At 41.7% G+C, this 12,160-nt stretch overlaps 1 protein-coding gene across 17 annotated transcripts in view; it reads right to left on the bottom strand.

The window, feature by feature from the left end:
• The window catches only part of Ppp6r2 (protein phosphatase 6 regulatory subunit 2), a 94,213-nt gene that overhangs the window by 47,194 nt on the left and 34,859 nt on the right, over window positions 1-12,160 (bottom strand). For 11 of the 17 annotated variants that reach the window (XM_035440817.1, XM_035440819.1, XM_035440820.1 and 8 more), the window contains exon 3: window positions 2,515-2,757. In XM_035440817.1, coding sequence (XP_035296708.1) covers window positions 2,515-2,741 — 227 coding nt within the window. In that variant the 5' untranslated portion in view covers window positions 2,742-2,757. Of the gene's footprint in view, window positions 1-2,514; window positions 2,758-9,349; window positions 9,433-12,160 lie in introns of those variants that run through there. The other 6 variants (XM_035440818.1, XM_027396258.2, XM_027396261.2 and 3 more) reach the window with 4 other exon arrangements.

Here is a 12,160-nt window from a genome sequence, read left to right as displayed (position 1 = left end):
ACTAGGATTCTTTTCTAAAAGGAATGCTACGATAGCAAAGGCACAGATAAAGCAGCAAGAGCAAAACCAAGAAAAGGAGACCAGCAGGGTGGCTCAGCAGCGAAGGGTACTTGCTGTGTAAGCCCATCAACCTGAGCTCCGTCTAAGGGTGGATGGAGAAATGACTCCATAAAGTTGTCTGTGGTGCACACACAGTCATGTTTATATACAGCATGTACATACACAAACAAAAGTTTTGAAAATTAAAAAAAACAGGCATTCATTTTAAAAATATAATGGTCAATTACATGCCCAGAAAGAGAACAGAGGAAAAACTAGAGGGGAGAAGAAATAATGCAAAAAAATTTCACTACACTAAGGTCTATTCAATTCCAATTGAATAGGTCCATGAAGTACTTAACACACTAGGAAAACAAAACAAAACAAAACAAAACAAACAAAAAACCAACCTCATTGGCTGGAGAGATGACTCTGTGGTTAAAAGCTCATATAGAGGATCCAGGCTTAGTTCCCAGTACCCACAAGATAATCCCAAACCGGGTGGTGTTGGCACATGCCTTTAATCCCAGCACTTGGGAGGTAGAGGCAGGTGGATCTTTGTGAGTTCAAGACCAGCTGGTCTACAAGAGCTAGTTCCAGGACAGCCTCCAAAGCCACAGAGAAACCTTGTCTCGGAGGGAAAAAAAAAAAAGATAATCCCAGAGGATCAACGCCCTCTTCTGATCTCTATGGTTACTTCACCCATATGGTACACAGACATACACACAAGCAAAACACCCATATACGATTTAAAAAAATCTTAAAAAGAAAATACATCTGGAGCCAGGCAGTGGTGGCATACGCCTTTAATCCCAGCACTTGGGAGGCAGAGGCAGGTGGATCTCTGTAAATCCGAGGCCAGCCTGGTCTACAGAGTGAGTTCCAGAACAGCTAAGGCTACACAGAGAAACCCTGTCTCTAGAAACAAAACAAACAACAGCAACAAAATCTGATGTTAATGTGCATGCAGCCCACAACTGGACTGATGAATTTGCTCTGTTCCATCAGCTTACTTCCATGTGTCAGGCTCCCGAGAGCCATTTGTTTTCTTGTTGCTTTCTCTGCTTAGCTTAGTACTCATGCATTACTAATCTCTCTCAGAGTCTGACTTTGCAAATCTCCAGTCATTAGTGCTATTCTGAGAATCCCTGTCTAGACCCCAAAACCCCTTAACTATACCCCTCCCCTCCCTGTCACTTTGTTCTAATTTGCGACTCAAACCAGGAGACACTTGTAGAGAAGATGGCAGGTGAGCTGTGTAGTGATACTGAGACCACAACAGCCTCCAGCTGTGGTCACTCTATCCCTTCAGCCATGGTTCCTTTGACAGCAGGCCTCTGCTTTTCCTAGAACTCGGTTTCCCAACATGGGAGCCTTGCCAGACAGATGACTGCCCAGAGGAAGCATTCATAGCCCACCACAGGCTGCCTCATCACTCAGGCCTGCCCTGTTTTCTTCCAAAGGACAAAGGTCAGCAAGGGCCAGGTTAGGAATAGTTTTTGTTAGTCTATTTTGCAACTGGACTCTGTATATGAATTAGTGTAACATATCCAATGACACCAAAAAAGTCATCAACATGTGTAACAAAGTACTTTTCTATTAACTTTTTTCAAACATTTAAAAATGTAAAAGCTGCCAGATGTGGAGTATATCTGAGAGCCTAGCACTCGGAAGGCTTTGGCAGGAGGATTGAAAACTAGACTAGTATGTGCCACACAGTAAGTTTTTGTGTCAAAAGGATGGAAGGGAAGGGTGGAGGGAGGAAGGAAGGACAAACAGCACATCATCACTTACTGACCCTATTCTATGACCTTTCTACCACACATGTGTATACTATGCTTCCTTATAAGCACCTGTGTCTGTTGTGTTACTTGTCCCCATCTCTCCCCCGAAACACTACAGACCATGTGACCTATTCATGGAGCCAAATTTTCTAAGCCTGACTCCTACCCAAAGCACCCTCCCACTCCAGACTCTGCCCTTACTCAAAGCTCCAAACATCCTGAGATGACACTGTCCCTTCTCTTTTGTCACTCCCAACATCCTGGTCAAACTTAATATATTTTAGGAAAAATTTCTAAAGGGTTAGTGCCACTAGTGATAAGGACATACTTCATCTGAATTAAACAGCCCAAAGCAAGGCATTTCCTGGGGCTCAGAAGTCAGACATCATACCTCTAACCTGTCTGCCAGCTCTAATGATGATGTGGCCCAACTCTTCAATCTCAGATACCTATTTATCACTGGGTCTTTCATCAAATTGTTCCAACATGTGTCAACTTAATATAAACTCACTTATAACTCAGAATGAGAAAACACATACACAAGAGATTTGAAACTTCTTAAGCCTCACAAACTGCCCAACAGCCTCCTCACTTCTTATGTGGTGATGCCCTGGCTCTAGCTGGCCTTAGACACTACCCACAGCTCCCTCAGCACTACCCAGCTGGCCTGGGAAGCAGCCTCAGTACATACTTGAATCGGACCTTCTCTTCCATGTCCAGGGGTGGGTCCTGTGTGATGAGGTTCACCAGCTCCTCCATACACTGCTGCCTGCACAGGAAGTCCAGCAACTTCTGGTTCTGAGCCTTACACTCTTGCAGGATGTCATCTTCATCCATTAACTCTTGCAGTGTCACATGTTCCTTGTCGAGCAGCTTGTCAATGTGGGACGTGGTATTCAAGTCAAATTTCCAGAACATGATGGTGGCCACAGAGCTGCAAGCAAGGACAAAAGAGGAGCTCACTCCTCCAAAATCCACCCTCAACTATGCTATAACAAAGTACAAGAAGTTCATCACCAACAAGCAATCCTAGCGCCCAAGTAATTGCTCTTATTTACAGGTCCCTTAGGTTCCTCTCATTGATCTACCTCCTTCCCAACCACAGCATTCCCTAATCTGACCTGACTCTCCCCTACCCACAGTGCTTACCTCAATCATGGTTCTGAGGGACCCACACATCTATCTCCCAAGTATCAATACCAGGAATACCCCTCCGTCCTTAAAAAGTTAATTCAAACCAGAAACCCACCTTCCAGTATTTAATTCCTCCTGAGTGAACACTGGACACGTGTTCCTAGAACACTCTCAAAGCCTATACTCAGCAAGCCAAACTAAGGACAGCCTGATTTGCTTGAACCTGCCATTTTCTGCAGTCATGTGTCACCTAGTCCCTCAGTTTATGGTGGCCATCTTGCTGAATAATATTGAGGTTACCCTTAAGACAACCATCTCCTTCACATGCACACAAACTGTGCACGAAGTCTTGCCACAGCCATCTGAAGATCGTCACTAACCCAACCCTTCCTCTGCCTCCCCAGCCCTTCTTCCAGCTTTTGCTGTCATGCCTACACAAAGCTGTCCATCCCCATGGGGCTCGCTGTTAGTGTGCAGGCCAGGGTGAGTTAGACAACAGATTTTACTGCTCTGATAGCAAAAAGAAAACATGAAGCTTCATCTTCAACAAAGCTAAAAGCTTGTCTTCAAATTATCTTTTAAAATTCATGTATGTGTGCCCTCATGTACATCATCCATCCAGGAAAGCAGCACTCATGTGTGGTGGTCAGAGGGCAAGCTGTGGGAGTCAGTTCTCACTTACTATCATGTGGGACTCAGGGACTGAACTCAGATCATCAGCCCTGACCTTCTCACTGATCCAAATGATAGATCTTTTTAGTCACATGAGGTTATTTACAAAACTGTAGTAAGAAATGAGGGGAGCTTATCTTACTTGATATTTTTACTTTAAGAAAAACTAAAAGACTGGGGCTGAAGAGATGGTTCAGTGGTTAAGAGTACTGACTATAGAGCCAAAGGACCTGGGGATCATTTTTAGTGTCGAAACCACCACTCCCAACAATCTGTAACAATCTGGTCTCAGGTGATATAACACCATCTTCTCACTTCTGTGGGCACTGTACACCTATGATACACACATACATTCATGCAAGCAAAACATCCATACACATAAAATAATGTTTTGAGACAGAATCTTACTGTGTAGCTCTGGGTGGCCGGGAACCCATTACGTAGACCAGGCACAGCTCAAACTCAGAGGTACACTTGCCTCTTCCACCCAAATGCTGAGATTAAGGACGTGTGCCACCACACCTAACACTAAAATAAACTTCAAATGAAAGAAAGTAAAAGGCTGTAGTTTTTAAATGTGTTTGCCTGTTTGTGAATCCGAGGTACCTGTGGAACCCTAACACAGTAGCCTCTGACATATGTATTCAATTAATTTTCAATAAATGTACAAAATCAATTAAATGGAGGAAGGTGTGTGTGTGCACGTGAGTATGTGTGTGTGGAGTCTTTTTCACCAAATTATTCCAGAAAACTAAATATGCATAAATAAGCTTATATTCAACCCTTACTTCACACCAAACCCCAAAATAACATGATATAGATCACAGGTTTAATCACAAAATCTACAATTAGGAATTCTAGCAATGTTTTGGAGGCTGGGAATGTAATTCAGTGGCAGAGCCATTGCCTAGCATATACAAGGTCATAGGTTTGTTTCCCAACACTATAGAGGCACAGGGTAGGTACAAAGGGAAGATCAGAAAGATGACTTCAGTGAGAACAACAAGGTGAAAGGAGAGAACCATCCCCATAAGTTGTCCTCTATTAGCAACATACAAATCAAAGCAAGAACACACACACACACACACACACACACACACACACACACACACACACACACACAAATACATATAAATAAATGTGATATCCTGCAGACATAGTGGCACGTGTCTTTAATTCCAGCACTTGGAAGGCAGAGGCAGCTGGATCTCTGTGAGTTCAAAGCCAGATATAGTGGTCTACATAAAAAGTTCCAGACCAGCCAAAATCACATGATGAGACTATCTCAAAACAACAACAGGGGCTGGAGAGATGGCTCAGAGATTAACAACACTGGCTGCTCTTCCAGAGGTCCTGAGTTCAAGTCCCAGCACCACATGGTGGCTTGCAACCATCTATAATGAGATCTGGTGCTCTCTTCTGGTGTGCAGTCAGGAACAACGTATACACAATAAATAAAATTTGTTTAAAAAAAAACAAGGGGCTGGAGAGATGGCTCAGAGGTTAAGAGCACCGACTGCTCTTCCAGAGGTCCTGAGTTCAATTCCCAGCAACCACATGGAGGCTCACAACCATCCATTATGAGATCTGGTGCCCTCTTCTGGTGTGCAGATATACATGGAATCAGAATGTTGCATACATAATAAATAAATAAAATCTTTAAAAAAAAAAAGTAATGAGACAAAGTGTTTTAAAAAGCAAGAAATGTAGGCCAGGTAGTGGTGGCACACACCTTTAATCCCAGTACTCAGTAGGCAAAGACAGGTGGATCTCTGTGAGTTAGGCCAGTCTGGTCTACATAGTAAGTTCAAGGACAGTCAGAGCTACACGGAGAAACCCCGTCTTAAAAAAAAAAAAGAAAGAGAGAGAGAGAGAGAGAGAGAGAGAGAGAGAGAGAGAGATGAGTTGGAGGTTTATAAGACACACTTAACATAACTTATGAAAGAAAAGGTAATAAGACCCACCCCACCACCACCACCACCCACCACCCCACCACCCCACCCCTGTAACAAAATTGGGAACTTATGAGAGCTAGCAAGATGCCTCAGTGGTTAAGGGCAATTGCCTCCAAGTCTGACAACATGAGTTCAATCCTGGGACACACATGCTAGAAAAGAACTGAGTGTCACTTTTCCTCTAACCTCTTTTGTGTGTTCTACTTGTACACAAACACACACACACACACACACACACACACACACACACACACACACATGCATGCATCCAAGCATATACATGTACACACATACAAACAATAAATGAAACTAAACTTTGGGGTTCATGAGATATAAGAAAACATTTATGAAAGGAAAAGTAATTCACCAGACCTCCAAAAAATTATAAACTTCCGGGGCTGGCAATATGACTTAGTGGGTAAGAGATCTTGTGGCCAAGCTTGACAGTATGAGTTGAATCACAGAAACCCAAAAAGAACAAACCAACTGCTTCAAGTTGTCCCCTGATCCCCACACTTGTGTAACACATGCCATGTCCCCTAAATAAATAAGCAAATAGATGTTAAGACATAGAGACAGAGACAAGAACATTTCTGCTCCTTCAACCACATCCCCACTCAGGAGGCAAGGCCAGATTACCACACACTGAGAACATCTATAAAAAAAAAAAAAAAAAAAAAGGGGTGGGAAATTCCTGGGACCAGTAAAATGATTTAGAGGCTTGCTGCCAAGCCTGATGACCTGAGTATAGTCCCCAGGATCCATATAGTATAAGAGAACTTATTCTCTGAAAACTTGTCCTCTGATCTCCACAAATACACCACAGCATATACATGGAATAAATAAATGAAAAAATTCAATTCCTTTATACTATTAGTAAAATAAAAATATAGGTCACAAGGTAGGACAAGTATTTTTCAACATATATGTAGTTCAGCTATAAATCAATACTTATTTCTGACATATATCTGAAAAGTTACTCATATTCACTTCATGAAAAATTTTACAAGTCAGGTAGTGGTGGTACATTCCTTTAGTCCCAGCACTCAGGAGGCAGAGGTAGGTGGATCTCTGTTAGTTCAAGGTCAGCCTGGTCTACAGAGCGAGTTCCAGGACAGGCTCCAAAGCTACACAGAGAAACCCTGTCTCAAAAAACAAAACAAAACAAAAATTTACAACTCAACTATAAGACAAAACATTAATTTCAAAAGTTGGAGATACTTTATTTTAAAAGATATAAAAATATACATGCTAGTTTATATCTTTTATCCCAGAATTTGGGATGCTGAGGCAAGAGGACCATGAATTTGAAGCCATGCTTGGCAACAGAGTAAGATCCTGTCTCAAAACAAAACAAAAGTGCATATAATAGGATCAGTATCACAGTACCCAGAGATCTGCAGTGAGGCTCCACCTCATATCTAACAGCATGACTAACATCAGGATACTAAACAACTGACTCCCATCCACTTCCAGGAAAGGAGCTCTAATGTGGCACAACCTCTCTGAAAGGCGTTTAACAGCTTTTTATAAAGTTGGGCATATTCTTACCGTGTGATCTACCAATTCTACTCTCAGGTCCAACATAGGAAAAATTAAATCCTATGTCTATATGAAGACCAAGTGAAGGTTGACAGATGCCTGTTAACAGGTGAATGGTCTCCCCAGACAAACAATGGAACCTTATCACTACATAGAACAAGCACAACACAGGTGAGTGACAGCGTATTATGAAGGCCAATACTCAATGGTTCCATTTATATGGGAGTTCAGAAAAATGTAAAACACCTGGGGCAAGCATAGTAGCGGTTGTTCAGGGCCAGGGACACAGCATAGAAAACTACATTGTGATAGGAGGGAATGTGAGGGTAATATAGAACTGTATCTTAATTAGGGCTTCTATTGCTGTGCTAAAACCATGATCATAAGTAATTTTGGAAGGAAAGAGTTATTTCCATTACACTTCTCCATCTCAGCCCATCAAAGGAAGTCATGGCAAGAACTCAGGGCAAGAATGATGCAAAGGTCACAGAGAAACACTGCTTACTGGCTCATCCTGTTTTGGTTTGCTTAGTTTTGTTTTCTTATATGCCCCAGTTACAGCCTCAGCTCCCTCTATACCAGAGTTTGTGTGTGCTGACATTCAGGGGAAAACTCCCAGATATACAATTCTCAATGCTACTGCTCTCTTCTTAATCACCACTAATTTCTCAGCTCCAGCTAACCAGCATCAATTATCCCATCAAAACCAAGATTTCACTTCAGAGGTTCTGTTCTCTTATTAATTACAGCCAATTCTTCAGCCTCAACTGACCAGAATCACAGATTCTTAATTCAAACTATCACATAAATGGCCCCAAGTCTCTGCTTCCCTCTGAAACGTCACAAGCCAGGCCTCCATCCCATGCAGTGCTTTCACTATTATCTTCTGCATTCCTACAGAACAGCCTGTGGCGCTTTTCAGCCCAAAATTCAAATGCTACCACATGGTCAGGACTGCCATACCCCATGGCCTGGTGCCAATCCATCATAGTTAGGGTTTCTATTGCTGTGATAAAACACCATGACCATAAGCAACTTAGAGAGGAAATGGTTTATTTCAATTACACTTTCATATCACAGTCCATCACTGAAGGAAGTCAGGACAAGAACCCAAGGCAGAAACTAAAGCAGAGGCCTTTATTGGAATATTGTTTAGTGGATTGCTTCTCATGGCTTACTCAGCCTGTTTTCTTATAGCATCCAGGACTACCAGCCCACAGTGAGCTGGGCTCTCCCACATCAATCATCAATCAACAAAATGTCTCACAAGTTTGCCCACAGGCCAATCTAGGGGAGTAATTTTCTCTAGCTTCTGTCAAGCTAGAGAAATGGCTCTAGCAGTGTCAAGTTGACATAAAACTAACCATTATAAACTGAAAACTTAAAATGGGTCTGTTTATTAATATAAAAAATACCTGTGTGGTATATACAACACAAAGCATTAAAGAATTATTGAGAATAGCCCTGTGGTGGTGCACACTTTGATCCCAGCACTTGGGAGGCAGAGGCAGGTGGATATCTGAGTTTAAGGCCAACCTGGTCTACAGAGTGAGTTCCAGGACAGTCAAGGCAACACAGAGAAACCCTGTCTCAAAAAGCAAAAGAAGAAAGAAAAAAAAAAAAAGAACTGTTAATAAAATACCTATGAAATTACATATAAGATTTAGAATGAATTCAAAGAGTAGAAGTGCTTCCTATAAAATAATGTGCAATTTAGTGTCTGTATAACGCTAGCTGGAGAGATGGCTCAGTAGGTAAAAGCACTTTCTGCTCTCCCAGAGAACCCGAGTTCTCACAAGTTTTTCTAACTCCAGCTCCAAGTGAATCCAATGTCTCTGGTCTCCACAGGCACTGCAAGCATATGCACATACCCACATGCAGACATATACACCTATATATAATTACAAAGAATAAAAATAGGCTGGGTGGTGGTGGCACATGCCTTTAATAATCCCAGTACTTGGGAGGCAGAGGTAGGCAGAACTCTGTGAGTTCGAGGCCAGTCTGGTCTACATAGTGAGTCCCAGGATAGCCAGGGATTCATAAGAGAGAGCCTGTCTCAAACAAACAAACACTTAAAAAACACTGAAAGAAGCAGAAATATGATGACTGAAAACTACAGTGTTCAAACATGAACCAAAAGCTGAGATACAATTTTAATAAAATAAGAAGAAATGCTATACACAGGTAAGGAAAAGATCCAAGCGCAATAAATATACAAACCTTAAGAGATTCTGCAACCTCTATAATGCAGCAGTGAACAGAAATCCATACAAATAAAATTACCCTGGCCCTGGACATTGACCCTAGGGAAACAAAAACTTAAATTTACACAAAAACCTTCACAGGAATGTTGACAGCAGCTTTATTTGTAACAGTCAAAAGCTAGAATAGCAGCATATATGCCTTTAATCCCAGCACTCAGAAGACAGAAGCAGACAAATCTCTGAGTTTGAGGTTAGGCTGATCTATACATGAGTTCAAAGACCGCCAGAGCTACATAGTGAGACCCTGTATCAAACTAAAACAAAACCAAAAGTTTTAACTACAACAAAATTCATTTCTTTGTATGCTAACCAAAAAGGGGTGGGGGCTGCTTGGACAGCCTTCAAAATGCAAACTATAACACAGCATGTGGTGCCAACACAGTAAGGAAAATAGGACAATAAAAAGGCAGCATTTGTGCTCACTCTGACAGCTCACATACTAAACCCAGAATGACAGTGGGAAAATTAACATGGCCACCATGCAAGGAAGTTAGGAAAACTCATCACTCTTTTTTTTTTTTTTTTAAAGATTTATTTATCAATGTATACAGTGTTCTGCCTAAATGTATGCCTGCAGGCCAGAAGAGGGCACCAGATCTCATTATAGATGGTTGTGAGTCACCATGTGGTTGCTGGGAATTGAACTCAGGACCTCTGGAAGAGCAGCCAGTGCTCTTAACCTCTGAGCCATCTCTCCAGCCCGGAAAACTCATCATTCTTATTTTCTTGTTATGCATATGCTGTAGAAACAGTTAACAAGGAAATAACTTTAAATGATGGCTACTCTTGTTTAATGTCCTATGAAAAATCAATGCATAATTCCAATCACAATTGTTAAGAATATATGTACTAAGTTCATGTAAGTGGAATAAACGCTTTGTGATTAGGGAAAAAATTTTTTTGAGACCGAGTCTCATGTTTGTCAGAATAACCTCAAACTTGATATGAAGCTGAGGGTCACCTTGAACTCCCAATCTTTCTGCCTCTTCCTCCCTGGTACTGAACTGGTCTCAAATCCAGGGCTTTCACTCATATTAGGCAAACACTCTACCAACTAAGTTACATCCCCAGCCGCCAAAAGGAACTGATGAGTGCAAAAACTGAGTAAGTATATAGAAATTTATTACTGGGCAAAGTAAACAAATCCCAAAGGGTTGCATACTATGATTCCATTGATGACTTGGTGGGTTTGGTTTAGTTTGGTTTGTTTGAGAGATGGTCTCACTATGGTGCCCAGGATGGTCTTAAACTCTTGGGTTCAAACAATTCTCCCACCTCAGTCTCCTGAATGCTTAAGAGTATGCCACCATGCTCAAATATAACGATTATAATGATAAAATTTTAGAATGGCATGGTGGTACAAACCTTTAATCACAGCATTTAGAAGGCAAAGCAGGTGGATCTCTGTGAGTTTAGGACCTGCCTGGTTTATACAGCAAGAAAGTTCCAGGACAGCCAGAGCCAGACCCTACCTCAAAAACAAACAAACAAACAAACAAACAAACAAACCTAGAAACAGAGGCTGAAGAGATGACTCAGTGGTTAAGAGAGCACTAGTTGTTCTTGCAGAGGACAGGGTTTGAGTCCCAGCACCCACATGATGGTTCGCAATCATATGTAACTCCAGTTCTGGGGAGTCTGATGCCCTTATCCTCTTCTGACATCTGAAGGCACCAGACACGCATGTAGTACAGGCAATGCACTCATACACACAAAATGAATAAAACTTTAAAAATATCAGAAATGGTAGGACAGTATAATGGTTAATATTAACTAACAAGATCTAGTATCACCTAGGAGACAAGCCTCTGGGCACACCTGTGAGGGAGTCTCTTGATTGGGTTAACTGAAATGGGAAGACACACCCAAAGAGTGGGCAGAACAGTTCCCTAGGCTTGGGTTGTAGACCACATAAAAAGGAGGAAGCTAACTCAACACAAGCATTCATTCATTGCTCTCCTCTTCCTAACTGTGAATGCAACATGACAAAGACTCTTTCAAGTGCTTGCAGTCTTAACTGCTCTATCATGATGGACTATATACTTTTAAGCTGTGGACCAAAATAAACTATTCCACCTTAAACTGCTTCTATTTACGATATCCCATCACAGCAACAGGAAAAGACAGATTCTTGGTTTCCAGTGGTTGAGAATTAGGAGGGGAGCAAAAAGGAAGCAAATATGGTTATAAAAGTGACATAACAACTGGGCATGGGAATGCATACCGGGGAGGTCAAGTTGAGTATGGTAGCTCACACTTGTAACCCCAGCATTTGGAAGACTGAAGCAGTCAGATTTCTGTAAGTTTCAGGAGAACATGAACCACATGTAAGTTCTGGCCAACAAGATCAGTCTAAAAACATACAATGGGAGGTGTGAATAAAGTCAGTAGATTGTATTAGTCCCACTTCCTGGTTATAACTCTGTAAAACATTTCTACTAATGCTGGCCTGCAATCCCACCACCTGGAAGGGAGGCAGAAGGAAGAGTAGTTCAAGTTCAGCCACAGCTGCCTGGAGAATTGAAGGCCAGCATGAGCTACTTGAGAGCCTTTCTCAAAACAAAGTCTCTTTCCGGGAGGAAATGGGTAAAGGGCACAAGGGATTTCTCTGTTATTTCTTACAGTTTCGGTGACTAAGCCTGGGCTGTTAAGGAAACATAAAAACCTAAAAATGGAATACAAAAATTTTTCAACATCCAATATAACATTTACAAATATAAGCCACTGGGATGAGAAGATGGCTCAGTCCATTATAGGCTAGGCTCAC

This window comes from Cricetulus griseus, chromosome 2, assembly GCF_003668045.3.
Source record: "Cricetulus griseus strain 17A/GY chromosome 2, alternate assembly CriGri-PICRH-1.0, whole genome shotgun sequence".
NCBI classification, from domain to species: Eukaryota; Metazoa; Chordata; class Mammalia; order Rodentia; family Cricetidae; genus Cricetulus; species Cricetulus griseus.
This window is presented reverse-complemented; position numbering and strand designations above follow the sequence as displayed.